Source organism: Diceros bicornis, chromosome 6 (genome assembly GCF_020826845.1).
Source record: "Diceros bicornis minor isolate mBicDic1 chromosome 6, mDicBic1.mat.cur, whole genome shotgun sequence".
Lineage (NCBI taxonomy): Eukaryota > Metazoa > Chordata > Mammalia > Perissodactyla > Rhinocerotidae > Diceros > Diceros bicornis.
This window is the reverse complement of record NC_080745.1, coordinates 44,949,393-44,971,570: the sequence shown is the minus strand read 5'-3', so window position 1 is coordinate 44,971,570 and position 22,178 is coordinate 44,949,393. Positions and strand designations below refer to the sequence as shown.

Here is a 22,178-nt window from a genome sequence, read left to right as displayed (position 1 = left end):
TTGAGGATTCATGAGGCTTCAAGAATAATCATTTAAAAGGAAACATTGTCTTTCAAAGAAAAGGGCAATCCTTTAGCATCTGAGGAAACCAGCAGGGGGATCCTTAAATAATAATCTATAAACAAGAATGTCAGTCACCACGAGTGATGGCTGGAAGACTTCCTGGCAGTTCAGCAATTAAATTAACCCAGAAGCCAGGGGCACAGAGAAGGCACCAGGCCCAACACCTCTGGTGTTACAGACCCAGACGGCCGACACCATGGCATTCCTTGGGTGCCCTCTGCTGGCACACCGCCACACTGGTCTCAAGAGACTGGATTTACTCCCATGAATCATTCTCTTACCTTTTCTCACAGAGCTCCCTAGGATTTAGGGGTCACAGCTTATGTTTCCCCCATCTTCGGCCATCTCGCAATATTTAGTCAAAGACAGTGTCAACTGAGGGTAACTTCCAGACAGACTGCAAAGAGGTGAGTGCCACATCATCCAAAGGTGGCCTGGACATTTTGCATTCCCTTTTGAGTTTATGGTTAGAAAATACCAATGCGCAGACTCCATACCTACCTAATTAAATCAGAATCCCAGAGGATGAGGGCTACCTATATTAAAACCCCCCAGGGGGTTCCAGTGTTCAACCAGAGGTGAAAACTCTTGGGAGAGAGTGTCCAAGTTCAGATACAGTTGGACTGGGAGGGTGAGGATGAGGCAGATGGATGAGGAACAGTCATTAACTCATCCTCTAAACCCTACCCAAACCAACTGTGAGCAGCTGAGTGCCAGTTGCTGCTTTACTTCAGATTTGTCTGTCCTCCTAAAATCAAAATGGCAATCATGGATGCCTCTGTTGGTATCTGCAGGTATCTGCTGGCTCTTCAAGGACCAAAATAGAATAGTTGGGAGAAACTAGTGGGAATGAAAAATTCTTTCCAAATTTCTTCTAAAAATTTTGTCTGGGGCAGAAGACAAATACACATGAGAAAGAAAACTGTGAACTAACAGTACTGCAAAGAGTTCAGAAAGGTGCTAAAAGACATTCGTCTGCCCAACACAGCAAAAACTGAAAAAAACATCCTAAAATAACTAATATTTGAGAACTCCTTGATTTGTTTTCACGGAATATATGCAGTGATTCTCAACCTGGGGGACACATCGGAACTAACTGTATTTAAAAAAAGAAAAGAAAAAGAAAAAAAAAAACAGAAGACCAGGGTCTACTCCTAGAATAAGCCCAGAAACCTGTGTGGGGTTAGATAGAATAATGGCCTCCCAAAGATGTTCACATCCTAATCCCTGGGGCCTGTGAATATGTTACCTTACATGGCAGAAGGGACTTTGCAAATGTGATTAAGGACCTTGAGAAGGGAATTTCTCCTGGATTATCTGGCTGGACTCACTGTAATCACAGGATCCTTAAAAGGCAGGAGAGTCAGAGAGAAAAGGAGATGTGACAATGGAAGCAGAGGTGGGAGTGATGCCAACGCAAGGAAGGGGCCATGAGCCAAAGAATGCAGGCAGCCTCTAAAAGCTGGAAAAAGCCAGGAAACAGATTCTTGCTCAGAGCCTTGTAAAAGTAACCAGCCCTGCTGACATCTTGATTTTAGCCCAATGAGACCTATTTTGGACTTCAATCCTCCAGAACTATAATATAACAAATTTGTGTTAATAAATAAATAAACAAATGTGTGTCGTTTTAAGCTACTAAGTTTGTGGTCATTTGTTACAGCAGTCATAGGAAACTAACACACTGTATTTTTTAAAGGTTCCAAGGATGATCTTGATGCACCATCCCAGATGCAGCACTGGACTAGAAATTGCAATGAACTTTAGAGAAGAAAACATCAAGATAAGAATCACTGAAATTTTAAACGCACATTCCATCTGACTCAGCAAATCCAGTTCCTGGAATTTATCCTGAAGATGTCTTTGCACAGGTGTCAAATGTGTGTACAGAGATGTTCATTTTGGTTGCAGCATCACAACCAAAAAGGGTCTATTGGTATGGGACTATTTAAATAAACTATGGCATTTCCTATAACTGAATACTACACAGCCTTTAAAAAGGGGAGCAAGGCAGCTCTACACGTACTGGCAAGGAAAAAATTACAAGATATACTAAGTGAAAGCAGAAAAATGCAAAAGAGTATATATTCATTTTTCCACTACTTGTATAAAAGAAGTTTACACACACACATACATATATATATCTGGAAGAATATATAAAAAATGCATAACTGTGAGAACTCGGTGGCTGGGAATCAGGAGTGAGAGGGAGACTTACTTTTTCCTTGCCTATCTTTCACTATATTATCTATTCAAATAAATTTGAGCAGCCTAAAATCAAAGAGACCCAAGCAAATGCACAGTGACCTAATCGAGTGTTCAGACATCTAGTTCCTTTGATTTCCAACTCAACAAAAAGCATTTATTCTTTAAGTACCACGAACGAATGTTAGCTGTAGCTAAAATTTAGGAGTAAGGAAGTTAAACACTCTGTTCTCTGCTTTCGTGCCCCAAAAGTACATTGAGGTCTCCTGCAATAATTTTGTTAGCACCATCCTAGAGATGAACACGGGGAGAAGATTTAAAATATTACCTGTGATTCTGGACTCTTCTGAAATTATTTGAATTATTTTCCAGAAGTATTCTAAACTATTTGCCCTGCCCTACCATAGTATTTTTTTAAAAAAATAATCTATTCCAGAATGACAGACTTATGTATTGGCATTGACATACAATATGAATTTGATTTATGCAAATTTAGTGGTAAATACTGGTAAAGCCCTGTATTTAGTAAATGTATTAATTCTATGGACAAAAGACCAGTGAAACCAGAGGCTACATACGCTGTAACTGAGCAGCTCTCAGTTGCTTCTTCAGCCTCTCCACTTCATTCTTTAAAAATCTGATGTGGCGCATCATGTTTTCTGGAGAGTCGATCTCCATGGAGATGTCTCTAGGCGATGGGGGAGCAGAGACCGGCTGGTCTAATTTCTCCTGCAGGATTCTTCATTGAAAAGAAAAATTCCAACAATGAAAAACAGTTTGCCTTTAAAAGACAGAACAACATTCTAGCTGGAGGGTTTGTTTTAAAAGTAAGCTCTTATTAATCGCCAGAATTCACGGGGTTGCTTAACTCCTCTGTTCATTTTACATCAACTTCTGGTCGTCCTTAGCTGGTATTCGGGTCAAAAGGCAGAGCTGAAGGATCCAATCACCCTTTTTTCTTTTTTTTTTTTTTTTTTTTTTTTTTTTTTTTTTTTTTTTTTTTTGTGAGGAGATCAGCCCTGAGCTAACATCCGCCAATCCTCCTCCTTTTTTGCTGAGGAAGACGGCCCTGGGCTAACATCGGTGCCTATCTTCCTCCACTTTATATGGGACGCCGCCACAGCATGGCTTACCAAGCAGTGCGTCGGTGCGCGCCCGGGATCCGAACCAGCGAACCCCGGGCCGCCGCAGCGGAGCGCGCGCACTTAACCGCTTGCGCCACCGGGCCGGCCCCCACCCTTTTTTCTTTTAAATGACCACTGGTAATTAAGCATTACTCAAAATATCTCTGACATTTGCTTCTGTTGACTGTGCCTGGCATATGGTAGGCAATCAGAATTATCTGCTGACTAAATGTTCAACATGTTGGTTTGAGGGCATGGAGATAACTAAAGGAATTTCACTCTCTCAATGCTTTCAGTAGGAACTTAGGAACTATGAACCTGGAGGGTAGCATCACATAAAGAGACTCGACTTGTAAAATTCCCTCCTGAAAAACCAATCTTGAGGGCCTGGCAAACTGGACTGAAGGCCCTTTACTTCTGGCCATAGCAAAGGTAAAAAGACAAAAAAACAAAACAAAATTTGGGGGTTAATAATTGGTGGTGGCCACCTTCTCTACCAATTATCATTAGTTCAAAGCACATCAAATGCTAACATTCAACAGCTTCTGACCTACAAAATGATAATTTCATATTGTTCAATGCAATAATTTGGTACAGATATATATAAAACCTCCAGCTGCATTCTGCAAAGGAAGACAGACCGGCAACAGATCTCTATAACCCCTTTTATAAGTGGCTGGGGTTTTCAGTTTGGTTTAGTTTTTAACGTTTTTACCTTTGAGTCTACTCAAGTGCAAACTGAGTTACCTTCAGGCCTGCCCTTGTTGAGAAAACTGGCATGTTAAATATTGTAATGGGCTCTACATTTATGATATTAACTAATTTTTCGTAATTCAATTTATTAGTACCTTTACCATAATGCAAAACATAGCTGATTCAACTACAGCTCGAATATTTCCCTATAGATAAACCTCTGATTTCCCCTTTTCTTAAAGCCTGTGGTATGACTATATTTTGCAAGTCTTGAGACAAACTCAAAATAATTTACAGATGTTCATCCAAACCAAATACTTACGGCAAAAGGATTGGTTAGCAAACAAAAGATCCCGGTGAACTACTTCACCAGAAACTACTTAACCAAAATGTTAATGAACATTTTCAAGAAACTCTCTTTCTACACCCATACACACGCCCTGAACACAGAACTCCCTGTCACCTTCCAAGCCCTGCTCCACCCAGCCCAAAGTACGCAGGACTTAAAAAATAAGGGCCTGGCAGTATCTTGCACAGAGGGGTTCAAGAAATGTTTGCTGTTGAATGACATTTCACATCCACGTACGTTCATTTAACACAAAGAATCCTAACCTTAAATATGTACAAGTATTTCTTTACAGCAAGTTTTAAAACAAATAATAATTTTTCTATTAAAATCTCAGCCTTCATAATGAAGTACATTCCAGAGATATGTAATAATTAACAGTACATAGTCCATATCCTAAGCACTTTAGAAAACAACTGGGGAAGCCAGTTCAATAAGGTAAAAGTCCAAACTGCAACCATCCTTCAGAACAATTTAAAGGTGAACAATAGCATCTTAACTAATTTTACCAGAGCCTTGTAACTCCAAACGAAAAGATATTTAACCAGGACAATCAGATAGAGAAGAAGAAAGAGGTGACCAACACGAGACTAGTTCAGAAGGCTTTCAACATTTTTTTTGTTTGGCAACTTAAAATGACCTGCATCAATCAAGGAATTCAAATGTCCCATTGTTACTCCTCAGCCACCCCCAGAAGAGTACCCTAGACACACCACCATACTAAACAGCAAGACTAAACGAACCGCTTTTCAGCTTCAAGTTTATCCATCCTTTTCCAGAGACGATTAACTAGCGCTTCTTGTTCTTGTTCCAAAGTATTTTCAAGGTCGATCTTCTCTCGTCTCAACTAAAGAAAGGAAACAAGTTTTACTGAGCATAGTAGGCGGCTTAAACTTTGTTAATTAGGTTTTTTGACTGCACCATTAGGACCCCCTTACTTGGAGAAAACTGCAAAGAAATGGCCAGTTTTCTGGTACAGACACATTAAGTGCATCTAGTTCTTAAACTTTAATTGAAAAAACCAAGACAGGTTCATTCTTTGATGTTAAAGCTTAATTGTTGTCTGTGCATGAATCACATTGTTTCGGCATTTAGTCAAGACACATGGAAAGTCTTCCTTAAAGAGCGTTTGAGGGAGTTCTTTTTACTAGTTGTACCAGAATTTCTCTGGGTTTGTCCCCCCCAGTCCCCAGAAGTTCAACGTTAAACCAGAAAGATTATGTTACCATTTATATCAATAACTCAAACACCTGAAGACAATTCTACATACTGGTTAATGGATGCACATAAATATGTCCTAAGATATAAAAACATGCACCAAAATGATAAACACCTAATTCACCATACTGGTTACCTCTGGGGAGTAGGGAAGAAGGGCAATTTGATTTCGGGGAAGGTACGCCATTGTGGAGGGAACCCCAAACTGCATTCTATTTCATAAAAAGAAGCAAAAATTCATTTAATCAATCAATACTCAGCAATATGCAATAAATACTGAGAACAATGCCAGAAACTAGATAATAGGGCTGTAGCAGGGAACCAAAGAGTCAGAAATTTCTGCCCTCGTGGAACTTACATTTTAGTGGGGTCAAGACAGTAAATGAAACAGATAAATTATATACTTTGGTACAGAGTGAAACAGATATGAAGAAAAAGAGGGCTGGTGAGAAGGGATATAAAGTGCAATGATAAACAGATTTCACAGTGATGGGCAGAGGGAATGTGTTACGTCACTCTTTGTATTCGTCCATATGCTTGAGATATGAAATAATTTTATCAGGATTTTTTTTAAAAGGAGAGAAAGGCTATGTTACTGCCCCTATGCTATCTCTGCAACCAATATCAATTCACCTTTTCAATCACTGAGTCAACAGGTTATTTTTGATTGCACAGCTGCAAAGATGTCAAAGCAGCAGATTTTACTTTCCTTAGCAGATCTCTGATCTTTGATCAAAGATTCCTGTGTATACAGTCAAGTGAGACCAATACCATGTATGAAATGTAGTCTTTTAAAGCAGCCAAAGCAGACCTTATTCAACAAGTGAATGAGCCAAAATCACAGTCAGCTGAAAATACAGCTTTGAAATATTTTCTTTGCATGGGGGAAAGGGGAGGGCATGTTAGGGGGGAAGAGAGTCAGAATAAGTCAGAAGTATTTTGTGCTGTGAAGTTGGGAGCAGGCTAATGCACAAATGTTCCTCAGAATGTCAAACAGCTCCTACCTGCCACAATGAGGAGAGATCCGGAACACCTCTTGGAATTCCTACTAAACTTGGTGATTCTCTGTGCTGACCACATTTTTGGCCAAGCTTTGAAGTACAATTCACAGCAATTATTTTAAAGAAACAAACTTCCAAGGCATTTACCCTTTCAGGACCCTATTCCTGTGTTTAAGTAAAAGCATTACATTCCCAACACATTCTACGAGGCCAACATCACCCTGATACCAAAGCCAGGCAAAGACAATACTAAGAAGGAAAACTACAGACCAATATCCCTGATGAACATAAATGCAAAAATCCTCAACAAAATACTGGCAAACCGAATACAGCAATACATTAAAAAGATCATACACCATGATCAAGTGGGATTTATACCAGGGACACAGGGATGGTTCAACATCCGCCAATCAATCAATGTGATACACCACATTAACAAAACGAGGAATAAAAACCATATGATCATCTCAATAGATGCAGAGAAGGCTTTTGACAAGATCCAACATCCATTTATGATAACTCTCAATAAAATGGGTATAAGAAGGAAAGTACCTTAAAATAATAAAGGCCACATATGACAAACCCACAGCCAACATCACACTCAATGGGGAAAAACTGAAAGCTATCCCTCTGAAAACAGGGACAAGACAAGGGTGCCCACTCTCGGCACTCTTATTCAATACAGTACTGGAGGTTCTGGCCAGAGCAATTAGGCAAGAAAAAGGAATAAAAGGAATCCAAATAGGCAACGAAGAAGTGAAACTCTCGCTGTTTGCAAATGACATGAAAACCCTAAAGAATATAGAAAACCCTAAAGAATCCATTGGAAAACTATTAGAAATAATCAATAACCACAGCCAAGCGGCAGGGTACAAAATCGACTTGCAGAAATCAGTTGCATTTCTATATACCAACAACGAACTAAGAGAAAGAGAACTCAAGAAGACAATCCCATTTACAATTGCAACAAAAAGAATAAAACATCTAGGAGTAAATTTAACCAAGGAAGTGAAAGACCTATACAATGAAAACTATAAGACATTATTGAGTGAAATCAATGATGACATAAAGAAATGGAAAAATATTCCACGCACTTGGATTGGAAGAATAAACACAGTTAAAATGTCCATACTACCTAAAGCAATCTACAGATTCAATGCAATCTCAATCAGAATCCCAAGGACATTCTTCACAGAAATAGAACAAAGAATACTAACATTCATATAGGGCAACAAAAGACCCCGTATAGCTAAAGCAATCTTGAAAAAGAAGAACAAGGTTGGAGGCATCACAATCCCTGACTTCAAAACATACTACAAAGCAATAGTAATTAAAACAGCATGGTACTGGTACAAAAACAGACACACAGATCAATGAAACAGAACTGAAAGTCCAGAAATAAAACCTCATATCTATGGGGAGCTAATCTTTGACAAAGGAGCTAAGGACATACAGTGGAGAAAGGAAAGTCTCTTCAATAAATGGTGCTGGGAAAACTGTACAGCCACTTGCAAAAGAATGCAAGTAGACCATCTTCTTTCACCATACACAAAAATTAACTCATAATGGATCAAAGACCTGAAGGTGAGACCCGAAACTATAAAACTCCTGGAGGAAAACATAGGTAGTACACTACTCGTCATCAGCCATAAAGAGATCTTTTTGAATTCCATGTCTACTCAGACAAGGGAAACAAAAGAAAAAATAAACAAGTGGCACTTCATCAGATTAAAGAGCTTCTACAAGGCAAATGAAACCAGGATCAAAATGAACAGGGAACCCACCAGCTGGGAAAAAATATTTGCAAACCATATACCTGACAAGGGATTAATCTCCATAATATATAAAGAACTCACACAACTGAATAACAAAAAAAACAAACAACCCAATCAAAAAATGGGCAGAGGAAGTGAAAAGACATTTCTCCAAAGAAGATATATAGATGGCCAATAGGCACATGAAAAGATGCTCAACATCACTAATCATCAGGGAAATGCAAATCAAAACCACACTAAGATATCATCCTACACCCGTTAGAATGGCTATAATCACCAAGACACAAAGCAACAAATGCTGGAGAGGCTGTGGAGAAATGGGAACCCTAATCCACTGCTGATGGGAATGCAAACTGGTGCAGCCTCTATGGAAAACAGTATGGAGATTCCTCAAAAAATTAAAAATAGAAATACCTTATGATCCAGCTATCCCACTATTGGGTATCTACTCAACGAACCTGAAATCAACAATCCAAAGAAGCTTATGCACCCCTATGCTATCACAGCATTATTCACTATAGCCAAGACATGGAAGCAACCCAAGTTCCCTCCACTGATGATTGGATAAAGAAGATGTGGTATGTATATACCATGGAATACTACTCAGCCATAAAAAAAGACAAAATCATCCCATTTGCAACAACATGGATGGACCTGGAGGGTATTATGTTAAGTGAAATAAGCCAGAAAGACAAACAGTGCATGATTTCACTCATATGTGGAAGATAAACCAACACATAGACAGATAGAACTGTTTGGTGGTTACCAGGGGCTAGGGGGGGTGGGGGTGGGCACAAGGGGTGGAGGGATGTACTTATATGATGACTGATAAACCATAATGTACAACAAAAATTTCACAATAAAAAATAAAATAAAAGCATTAAAGGGGGTACTTGTTAGGCAAGAAAAAAAAAATCAAGCAAGGCATCATTTTGTGGTAGAGATACCTAGAGAGAAACTTAAGCCCAACGACTTTTCATTTTAGAGTAATTATGCATAATGCTAATCAATAACTCTGAAAAGCAAAATCAAGACAAAGCTGTCTTTACCCATGTATGACTTACTGGGCATATGGCTTTGAGCAGGTACTCACCTGCTGTGAGCCTCAACATCCTCATTTGTGAAATGACCAAGTTGACCTAGATGACTTCTGAGGTCCCTTCACGGGCTACCCATTCTATCATTCTCTGTCAATCTCAGGATGGCAGCAGTCTTCAGTCTGAACTAGTTCAGTCAACAGATTTTTAGAGCTAGAAGCGGCAAGAGAAATTATCTAAATCTGTCCTTTCTTTTTAGACCTAAAGAAATCATTAGCCTGGGAGATGATGTGACTCAGGCAAAGCGATAATGCTAGGACAAGAATAGATATCAGTCACTATGGTGGCCAAAAGAGCTGAGTCCTGTCCAACCAGCAAGCACAGAGGATCTTGAGGGGAAAGTAGGATTGGGGTAAATGATGCTGTGGTTTGTGAGCCTGTCTCCTTTGCCAACAATTCTTGGGAGTAGCATGGTAGAGGGCAGCTTAGTGAGTCTGAGAGTATGTGGATACAGACAAGAGAGCAGGAAAAAAGGGGGTTGAAAACGTACATGTATCTCAGCTTATTTTTGGCACCTGCTGGTAGAGCTACCAGCTATCAATTTACTGCCCACTTCAGCGAACACAGGCTTCCTGGGGTGAAACTTGGGTTTCCTGTGCCAATCTGCTCTACTAATTTATTTCCATGAAGCAGACAACACAGGAGGCCCAGCTCAGCAGTTTAGATTTGGATGTTTCATTGCACAGGCTGGCAGTGCTATAGGAGTCCTACTATCTTTAGCCTTAGAAAGAGGAGGGCTTCCCATCTTGTTTTTTCAGTTTTAAAAATCTCAACTTTTCATTATTGCTTAGGAGCTCTCACAAACATTAAAGGGCAGAGAAGTTGGAGGAAATCGTATTAATTATGATTACAATTAATTATGATTATGATTAATTCTCCCTTAAGTTCTTTATCAGAGTTGCCCCTCTACCTCCTGCCCACCTAATTCCACAACCTGTATATTTAGAGCCAAAGCGTACATACCAGTTCTGCCAATTCAGACAGAGGTAGACTTTCAGTGCTTGCACTGCCCTGATATCGAACAATCCTCAAATCTGACAGTCTATGTTAAGTTTACAGGGTAGTAAATCAGAAATTCTTGCTTGAATGGAAACAGCCCAGTAATGCATTGCTTTCATTATGCTGGTCTCTATCTGTAATACTCTCCCCTACCTCCTTCTAACACGTGATCCCTTTTTTTATTCAGTGTTCGTATGCAACAGGCACCCACTCATCCATCGCCAAACGTCAAATTCTCAGGCTAACCCAAGCCCCCCGACTGCTTATTCTGTGAGCACCCAGCACCAACGGATACAGCCGATTTGTAGAATTCATTTGAAAGGCTGCTTTGTAATTAAGTCAGTTCAATGGACTACCAAATTCTTTACTTCTCTTCAGTAGCTCTCCTTCTCAATGCAGGTTAATTAACATCAGACCAAGAGTTCTTATTACGTTCCCAAAATAAATAAAGAACTTCTTTAATGGATAAACTTAGTGTATAAAAATACAGCTGGCTCATTTGAATTCACAGCCCATCCTAGCTGTGTCTTCTCAGTGGGCAGATACTGACCCACCACCAAAACAGCAGAGACAGCGGGGGGCAGCTGAGAGATGGCTCCCACCACTACCACATTTCTTTCTCACTGTAGCATTCTCCCATTTAAGGAAAACTATCACGCTGGGGTGGAGGTAGAGGAGGGGAAAAGGAATGCTTGGCAAAAAAGCCTGATGAGAACTTGAGCCTAACCATTGTGCTCAACTAGAGAATTCTGAAATGTTTTAGTGGATCTTTTCAATCTACTTTGAAAAGTTTTAGTCTAACCATCATCTTATCATCATTTCTATGGGAAAATATATTTTGAACCTCAAACATTTGACCTAAAAAATAAATTTTGGAATGCAGCCCATTTCAACTAATCCAAGATAATAAAGAGAGAGAAAGCCCATGAAATAAAGGCTACCATATAAACAGAACACAAAGTTTGTTACAACATATAGTAAAAAGCACTTAGAATAATGATGATATAAGGAGTGTACCTGATGTTTAAGATAAGAAATAGCAGAGTACTGTAAGACCTACATTAACCAAACTCTTAGTGGCTTGATTTTTTTTTTTTTTTTAAAGAGAAAGAGGCAAATCCTAAGAAAACAAGTGGGCACTGGAGATTAACATAATCCCTCAAAACCTTCCAAGTTAGATAGTATCTGAAGGCTGTTAACAGTTCAGCTCAATTTCCTATAAATTTGTTACAAAATCCTATAGACGTTCAAAGTGGTGATTCTGGAGGTATAGCAGAATCAACTGGGAAAATAAAAAGTACAATATTCAGAAAATGACCACATCAAAGTCAGAAAAATGAACACAGTTTTTGCAATGGACTGAATATGTCTTCCCCCAAATTCATATTGGCTGAAGCATAAATCTCCAACGTGATGGTATTTGGAAGTGGGGCCTTAGGGAGGTAATTAGGTTCAGCTGATGTCATGAGGGTGGGGACCCCATGATGGGATTAGTGTCCTCTCTAAGAGTCATGAGAGACCTTGCAGCTTGCTGCTCTCTGCTGTCAGGATACAAGAAATCAGCAGTGGACAACCCAGAAGAGGGCACTCACTAGAACTCCATCAAGCTGGCACCCTGATCTTGGACTTCTTGGACTTCTACCCTCCAGAACTATGAGAAATATATTTCTGTTGTTCATAAGCCAGTCTATGCTATTTGTTATAGAAACCCAAATGTGCCTAGATAGTTTTGTTTCTACTGCAAGGGTAGAGACAATAAAAGATCTTACTTCATTCCATCCTACTTTGCCAACACATCTGAGCTAATCAAGGTGTTACATATACATGGGAAAGAAGTGACTAACAGGATTCATGAGGGGGCTATTAAAATATATCATGTGCAGCTGACATGAAAAGAGCTGAGAAAAATGCACAATGGTCCTCGTTCCATGGCAAAGCCTTCACAAATTAAAGGAGCAGAGACAAGTAAAGTAAAACTTAAACACTGCCTCTGTTGGTGTCTGTTCAGAAAATCAGTGGAATTTTGCTCAGCCTGGCAACTCTCCCCCTAGGCTGGAAGATATCTAACCCTTGCCTTCTGGAAAAAAATTTTTTTTAAGAAATCAAGCAGCCAATTTGTGTTACAGATGAGTTAAGACAGGTGTTCATAGACCACAGAGCCCCCGAGGTACCCATGTGATTAATCAAGCTGCAGCTGGTTTCAGAATTAAAAACAAGTTCTAGGTCATCACCACGGCTTGTGCAATGCTGAGCAGAGAGAGCCAATGGAAGTATGTCAGGGAACAGCAAGAGAAAAGGGGAGAAAGCAGGGTCACTCAAGTCTAGGAGGTCACAAATTATAGCTGAAAAGAAATTTATCTATGAAAATCAGAAACATGCCGATAGAGAAAAAAAGAAAAAGACGCCAAAAAAATCGTAAAGAACTATATAAGATAAAAAGGGCTGTCCTTTGGGTGCAAGTAATATTGGTGAAAATTTATCTTCCTTCTTCTTCCTGCCCCCACTCAATTTTTTAATAAACACTTACTATTTTTATAATAGAAAAAATTTAAAGACATCTAATCTTAAAAACGGACACTTTTGGGGGGTCGGCCTAGTGGCATGGTGGTTAAGTTGGTGCGCTCTGCTTCAGCGGCCCGGGGTTCATGGGTTCAGATCCCGTGCACCACTCATCAAGCCATGCTGTGGCAGTGTCCTACATATAAAATAGAGGCAGATGGGCACAGATGTTAGCTCAGGGCTAATTTTCCTCAGCAAAAAGAGGAAGACTGGCAACAGATGTTAGCTCAGGGCCAATCTTCCTCACTAAAAAAAACCTGACAATTTTCTCATATAATTTAATAGTATATCCATTAATTTAGGGTGTTAATTTACGTATATAAAATACAGAATGAGCCAATAAACTCTTAGAGGATAGATAGTAAAGGCTTAGCTATCTGGAACACAGAATTTTCCAGATAATCCAGAGTTAACCTTTTTTACCATAGCTTACAATTTTTTCATCTCAAAAATTCTGTTTCTACAAAAATTAAATTTGTACTTGGAAATGGATATAACCTCAGGACAATATTAATATCCTATTAATATTAATATGTGAAAATGACACTATTTTATAGCATACCAGCTCAACAAATTTTGCTTTTGTTCAATGAGAAATGAATTGAGAAATGAATGCCTTTTATGAAATAGACACACATATAATTACTCAGATGTATATAGTTTTTGCACTTAAGTTTCCATCACTTTGACATCAGCACAATATTATACAAATTTGTATAGCGGGTTCTTAATTCTAGGGGACTCTTTTATCAAATAATTATCACTGATGGAAAGCAGGTTTGAAAGTACCAGTTGCACATTCTTTTGCTCCATCAAGAGTGCAGTGGAGAAGTCCTTGGGAAAGAAGTCATATCATGGTATATGTTGCAAATACACTATCACAGTCCATTACAAAATAAGCTTCTTTAAGAAAATAACATTAGGGATACTTCTCTCTCTCTCGTTTTTTTGTGAGGAATATCAGCCCTGAGCTAACATCTGATGACAATCCCTTTTTTTTTTTTTCCTGAGGAAGACTGGCCCTGAGCTAACATCCGTGCCCATCTTCCTCTACTTTATATGGGACACCGCCACAGCATGTCTCGACAAGCAGTGCGTCTGTGCGTGCCCGGGATCCGAACTGGCCAACCCCAGGCCACCACAGTGGAGCGCGCGCACTTAACCGCTTGCGCCATCGGGCCGGCCCCTAGGGATACTTCTCTTGATGTGCTTTAACCAAAATGGAAGTCTCCTTGATAAAAAGAAATCCTTTGTTTCTGGTCATTACCACACCAATCCACTTCCGTACATAGAGATGCTGGATTTACTTAGCCATTCATTCATTTGCCATGTATGTTCAAGAACACCTTTTCTAAGTCATCAACCAAATTCTTCTTCTGGTCATAAAGAAATACACTCCATGCATTTCAAAATTACAAGCATCTAAAAAGTCTCAGTATGGTGTCTCTGGATTTTATTGCCCTTCAAATTTAACAGGCAAAGTCTTTAACCCCCAGTGCATGTCAGAAACGCACAGTTGGATCATAATTTACACAGGAAACATCTTGAATTTTTTCCCTGCCATCATGTAACATCATCTGTACAAACTGAGCCACATGTAAGTGTTATCTGATCCTTCAAAATAAAGTCTGACAAGATGGAACACAGTGAGTTTTTGTACTTAACTGAAATGGGGTCTAGGGAAGGAGTTCTGGGGTTTTTTTTTTTTTTTCTTTTTCACACCCTGCAGAGACTTATCTGTGTCCCTGACAGAGCTCAGAGTCTCCTCTCACAGGTCTGGAGTTGGGACCTCTCAATTCGCTTCCTGACGTCCCGAAGCTCCTGGATTACAAAACACATCAACTAAAAAGAGAGCCTGCTGAAGCTTCTTTTGAGTACTGCATATTGCCCCTAGTTTGCTTAATTCCAAGGCACAAAATCCCATTTATTTTTTAGTTATGCTCTCAGGATTTTACCGACCTCTCCCAAATAAGCAGTAGGTAGGATGCTTGTCCCCAAGCTTCTCAAGTGACCCAAACATCCTCAAGGATTTGCTACAATCAAATTCCCACTGAGCTGACTTCAGGGTTTCCTATAATTATGTCTGGCTGTGCCCCAAGCAGCTTGTCTAAATGTGCAGACATACATTATGATATTTTATAAAAAAAATTTAAAGCAGGACAGCAAATTATAATACACCATTGTTAACAAAAAAAAAAAAAAGGAAAAGTAAGATGAAGAAAAATATGAATAGCAATTGTTTGGATGGGGATTGTAGTCTAGGTAATGTTTTCCCATTTTTGTACTTCTATGCATTCCAACTTATCTTGAAAGAGCAATGGGTTACTTTTATAATACGAACGTTTAATGAATAAGGTTCCAAGACTGCCATAATTTGAGATGAGTATCAAACTCATTAGATTAGAAATCTAACTTCAAAGTATGCATAGAGGTCACTAAATTTCATCTCCTTAATGCAAGTGAACCCTCAAGGAACATGGTTGGTCTTTGAAAAAAAAAAATGGCACACAGCAAACAGCAGGTGCTGCCTAGAGCTACTACAACAGATTCCTCCCACTGCCAGAATCTGCAAGAGCAGCTGTTAGCATGAATGGAATGCTAACAAAACCCAGTATGGCCACACTACCCCAGGATTTAAGAAATACCTTGTTCCACAGCAATAAAAACACCAACCAAGGACGCAAACCTGAACATGAGCCACTAGCTACTCAATTCACTGCTGTCTAAGCCACAAGGACACACAGATTATCTGCGTAACTCACTAGAGTTACTCCTTGTAGCTACTAAAATAAGTAGCATCAGAATTTATGTGGACTGATTATATCTCGAATGAATTACTTTCTAGACAAGTAAGGCAGAAAGGCCATCTTGAATCCCTAACTAAGAACCACTGTTCTAAGAGCTGGAAACCTAAAACTTTCCTTTCTTCTTGCTAGAACTTAAAATATACTAAATATTTCCTTGTTTCACTTAAAAAAAAAAAAAGAACAAAAATTAAACCTTGTCCACCTTGTCCTGAGGATGGAAATTCATTCTAAACCCCAAACTCTGTGATTTGCTACAGTTATAGATGGTGAGCAACACTGGGATAAGTGGGTGTCACCCTGCAGTGCCCCTGGAAGCTGGCGTCTTATCAAGCCTCTGTAGTCACCTGATGTTGTCTAGTGGCTGAAAGCAACCACTGGGCACCTGTCAGCACCAAGGCCTGCATGAGCCCTGGTACAGCTACGTGGCTACCTTCTGCAAGACACTTACTGTAAAAGACAAGCTTACGCCCTCAAAGACACCACATGCAGACTGCCACAACCCCTTCTCTTTCCTTGCCTGGTAACAAAGAGGAAGGATTTGACTTCACGTCTTCTTCACGAGTTCTTTTCTCTGTTCTCAGCATCTCTCCTCCAGGCAATACTCTGCATCACTTTCTACCACGTATCTTCTCTCCCATTTCTGTCTCCTCTCACATCCCTGCTGCCCTGCAACAAGGCTGGACTTAGATCCGTCCAGCCCACATGTGTCAATTAACAAACAACTGAACCAAGTGCCAAGGAGCTTCAAGTCCTTCTCAGTTGGTTACAGGGTAAGGGGTGCCAGCTGCAGTAGTCACGCTGCTTCCCTGCATCCCAGCACTGCACAGAGCACCCCTCATCACTGTCCACAGGTCCACTGCCTCCCTGGACCAGGCTTCATGAGGCCAGAAACCTAACACCATCTTTCTTAGGAGAGACTGCGGCAGGTGGCAAGCATGTAATAAAGCTGTGTTTAATTACTGTAGGATGTTGTGCCATACAAGTACATCGACTGCAGCATGGGCAAAAAAGAAAGTCAAAGGGGCAGGGTCACAAATGACATAGAGCACATACAAATTCATAAACCGAAGAGACAGATAACAAGGTCAAGGAAGGTGGTGAGACATTTGAGGCCTAAATAATATGTATGCTCATTTTGCTGGAAAATAGGTAAGGTAAAGTACCATAGAAATTAGATGGAAACTTTGACTATAATGGCAGCAGCTACAATTTTTGGAGAGCTTACTAGATGTCAGTCACCGGGGATACAGAGGTAAGGTCAACATTGCCCCTGCCCCCCTTTACCTTATAGGGAACTTACAGGGAAGAAACAATTTGTTTAATTGCTGTTTGTGTACCAAGTGTTACAAAAGAAGGACTGAGCATTATGGAAATACTTTATACCGCAGACCGCTAACCGAGTGGAGGAGAGAAGTCAGTAACACTTGAACAGGGATGGGACAGGGGAGGGAGAAAGTGGTCCAGGCAGAGGAAACAGATTCATAGAGATCTGGGGGCAGGAAAGCATCGGGCACATCAGAGCATGTTTTTCAAACTGCAGGTCACAACTCATTACTGGATTGTGAAATTAGTTTAGTCAGTTGTAACCTACATTTTGCTAAAAACGAAATAGGATTGAATAGAAAATTAGTGCAAAGCATGTAAGCATTGTTTTATGAAACATATCCCAGTCATAAATACAGTTAGAAAAACATCAGTGTACTGGGTTACTTCTTGCTGTGCAGTCCACACTGGAACAATTCTTTATCAGAGGGATGAAAGAATTCTTCAGTATGGATGGAGTGTGAAGAGAGGCAGACTGAAAGATTAATCTTCCCAACAAACCTACAAGTTAGATATTATGTCTGTTTCACAGAAGAGGTCAAATTGCGTGCCTGAAGTCACACAGCTGACTCAGATGGAAGGGAGATTTGAACCCAGAGGATAATTAAGCTACACAGTTAAGATATTGTCATTATAAATGGATGCTAATGAATGAAATTACCATTCCAATCCTATATCCAACCTTTAGATATGGGTGTCTGTGCTTTGGGAGAAAAGGACATCTCAGGCAAGAAAATATACCCCAAATTTCAGGAATAACTTAGAAAACTACATTGATCCAACTACAGGAGAAAAGAGTAAGGTGTCTGGTCCGTGGCAGGCAATCCTGTTCATCATGTAAGTGTGAGCTGAATTACATGACTAATTCTCCACTAATTTATTCCAGTATTTGCCTATTGTACTACCTAATTATGGTTAAGTATCTAATCCACCTGTTTATGGCTGCTGTTTTCTTCCTTCCCATAAGATAATCTTCTGAGCCAATTACACAGAAGGTCCTCATATCCGCTGAGCTGAACTTCACTTAATAAAGAAGCTAATGTGTGCCTTTTAATGCTAGTTTTACTCCTCCAGAGAAGTAGGGAAAATCTTTCCTAGTTGGTAGAAAACACTCAGATCAAGAGAGCTTGACACTAAGAGAACATTCCAAGTTTTAAATGTTCTTACCATCACCTAAGAAAATGTGAATACCAAATAAGAGACTAACAGTGACCACAAGTTTGAACAAAAATCTTCAAATAAGGGTTTATAGGCAGCACCCACAGTGTTTGTTAAAAAGAGGCCCTAATAGCACTCAAGTCCTGTTGACTAGACTAATCCAGTTTATTAGACTAATACTAATTACTAGTGCTGCAAAGACCTCACAATTTTACATTATCCTGAACATGCTTTTTTACATCTGCTTATAAAGTGTCTTTTGGAGTTAAGCATTCAGAATGCTAAATAAATGCCAAAAGGGTAACTAAAATAAATGATTAAGAACTCATTAGCTGTGTGACTTGAGAAAAGCCTCTTGATCTCTCTCTCTCTGGGTTTCCATTTCTGAAAAAGCAGTGTGAGGTTGGGCCACCTACAGGCCAAATTGGTCTATTGTCTAGCAGCAAGTCTCACTAAGCCCCCACCCTTGGCAGCAAGTTCTGGAGGGAGAGGAAATGAGAGGAGGAGGCTGTTGTCCCAAATCCTAGGAGCAGAGGCGATGCCCCTGCCCCTGGATTTCCTGATGGTTTCCCCCTCTGTCTCATGTTCCCACTAGGGTCTGAGGACAAAGGCAGTCTTCCCCACAACACGCCCTTCTAGCTCTAAAATTCTATGAATTCACACACTGTAAGACACCAATAGAACCATTTATAGCCCAGAGACCTTGATGATCAAGCTGTTAACATTTCCCACTTGAAGAATGAAAGGATCCCACATTCTGGGTCTAAGAGAAGAACGAACATTATCTGATTAACTGAAGTGTCCACGCTGAAGGCCCGACTGCTGGTGAGGAAAACGTACAGTGAGGGCCTCTGGCATGTGAGTTAACTGGGGCTCACTTTGAAAAGAGCCCAAGACTTGGTCTCAGACACGGGTTTACTGAGAATAGGCAGGTGTCTTCTTAAAAACCATTACAACCCAAGCTATATCTTCAAAACAAATATGTTATGGCTAACACAAACCCCTGACAGAAGGCCTTCCAATATCCCTTCTACAGGTTCAATCTATTAGGTTCAAAATATGAATTATTTTTAAATTAATAGCAGCAGTTACCTCATGTTGAGTGATTATGTAGCAGGTATTATGCGGATCACCTTATACTTCCTCTCATTCATTGTACCTAACATAAGTTTGCTATTATTGCCATTTTACCGATAAGGCAACTGAGGCTCAAAAGTGAACTGGCTGAGATAACTGGACAGCCACATGTGAAAGAATGAATTTAGACCCCTATCTCACACTATATATACAAAATTAACTCAAAGTGGATCAAAGACCTAAATGTTAAGAGCCAAAAGTATAAAAACTCTTAGATGAAAACAGGGGTAAATTTTCCTGACCTTGGATTTGGCAATGAATTCTAAGATATGACACCAAAGTATAAGCAACAAAAGAAAAAATAAATTGGACTTCACCAGAATTAAAAATGTCTATGCTTCAAAGGACATTATCGAGAAAGTGAAAAGAACACCCACAGAACAGGAGAAAATATTTGCAAATGATATATCTGATAAAGGACTTGTATCTAGACGACATAAGGAACTCTTACAATTCAATAAGAAAAAGACCTTGAACAGACATTCTCCAAAGAAGATATGTAAGCAGACAATAAGCACCTGAAAAGATGCTCGACATCACTAGCCATCAGGGAAATATAAACCACAACAGGATACCACTTCAACATCCACCAGGATGGCTATAATCAATACAGTGCAGCCACTCCGGAAATCAGTGTGGCAGTTCCTCCAAAAGGTAAACACAGAGTTAGCATGAGACCAAGCAATTCCACTCCTAGGTATATATCCAAGAAAAATTAAAACACATGTCCACGTACAAAATTGTACATAAATGTTCATAACAGCATTATTCATAACAACCAAAAGGCTGAAACAACCTAAACGTCCACCAAATGATGAATGGATAAACAAAATGGTATATCCATACAATGGATTATTATTTGGCCAAGAAAAAGAATGAGGTACTGATACATGCTACAACATGGATAAAAATATTATGCTAAGTGAAAGAAGCCAGTCACAAAAGACCACATACTATATGATTCCATCTATATGAAGTGTCCAGAGTGGGCAAATATACAGAGATAGAAAGTAGAGTAGTGGTTAAGGGGATCAGGGGATTGAGTGATAACTGAAGGGTACAGAGTTTCTTTTTGAGGTGATGAAAATGTTCTAAAAGTGATTGTGGTCATGGTTATACAACTCTGAAACATACTAAAAACCACTGAATTGTATATTTTAAATGGGCGATTTTTATATGTGAATTATGTGAATTATATTTCAATAAAGTTGCTACCAAAAAGAAAAAGTGAACTAAAATATTAAGCAGAGGAAACAGGTTCACATCTGGTTCCTTTCAAATCCTGTGCCCAGGCCTGAACACTTCACTGTACTGCCTTCCAAAACACAGAAGATTGCTCTCCAGTCAGTGGTTCAAAACCACACAAACTCTTTGAACAAAGCAGGGGTAGGGCACGAGACACACAGGATAACTGCCTTCAAATAGCTTATAGTTTAAAAAATACGTTTATTGTCAGACAGAAGAGTATAGGCAAGTACTCCATCTATATCATTATAATGCAGAGTGTAGTACCTGCCTTTGCTCTTCTGATAAGCTACAGTATATGATATGTTCTATTATATAGACTACAACACATAGTATATAATACAGATGATAGTCCCAAGAGATAACCACAAGAGAGGATCACATCACATCCATGGCAACACAGAAGAGATTTATTTCTACTGGAGGAAAAAAACAAACATTCCCCCTAAACACTGACTAAAATCATTTGTAGCTAAACAAAATACAGAGTAAAATCCCCAGGATTTAATCATCCTGGACATACCCAAAACAAAGGGGGGCAAGTTTTACGATGATGTTAAATTTCTCCATGTTAATTAAAATAGGGATTTGATATCGGATCTGAGGTTTCTTTCTAGTACAGTGCATTTGCAATGCACATATTCCACTGTGGAAATCCAGTTCCTTGTTCCTGAGGTCTGAAATAAGCCTAGAAGTGCAATAAGTCATTAAGTTGGAGAGAATGTACGTCTTGGACCTCACTTTAAAGGGTTCCGTTACTAAAGTCTCCAGAGTCTTAAGTTCAGACGGTGCAGCAATCCATCCTCTCTCTCAGGGACTGTACGTTCAGGCTCCCCTTCTCTTTCTGATGCTAGGCCACCACTCCACCTTGTGGCCACAGCTAAACCCTGGAGGTCACAGCCCCAGTTAGAAAGTCTCCTTAGGAGCCTATGAACAAATACAAGACAGAACTTGTTTAAATTCCTGACTGCCATCACCGTGAAGCCCGCAACCGAGTGAAGTTCTCACAACACCAACCACTGTGAGAATTTCACTTGGTCACTTGGTTAATTCTTGATTAGCAAGTACCAACAGCAAATACTTGGTGTGTCAGGGACTTAAGCAAGAATCTTCAAAGCTTCAACCTGGACGGAACTGGCTATTGCCTATCCTGGGAATTAAACAGGTGAACTTCGGAACAAAATGTTTTTAAACTGTGGGGGGTGGAGAAGTCTTCTAAATTTAAATGGTGCATCTGAATTCTGAAGATGAATGGTAAGAACAGATTATTCTGGATACGTATAAAAAGGCCGACCCTTAGAAATGGAAACTTTCTTTTTCTTTTACCTGGAAGGAATGGAGAAAATTTTGTAGAGCTATTATTCATAGTCTTGGAAAACCCAGTGACATTCTTCCCTTTGATATGGGTAGATACAAGAACAACATGAAAAA

The 22,178-nt window shown here is 39.6% G+C and overlaps 1 protein-coding gene across 1 annotated transcript in view; it reads right to left on the bottom strand.

Annotated features, from left to right (window-relative positions):
• The window catches only part of CCDC6 (coiled-coil domain containing 6), a 109,276-nt gene that overhangs the window by 15,538 nt on the left and 71,560 nt on the right, over positions 1-22,178 (bottom strand). Inside the window, exons 4-5 of the mRNA XM_058543402.1 lie at positions 5,172-5,275; positions 2,844-3,004 (exon numbers count right to left, since the gene is read on the bottom strand). Of these exons, the coding sequence (XP_058399385.1) occupies positions 2,844-3,004; positions 5,172-5,275 (265 nt within the window). The remainder of the gene's footprint in view (positions 1-2,843; positions 3,005-5,171; positions 5,276-22,178) is intronic.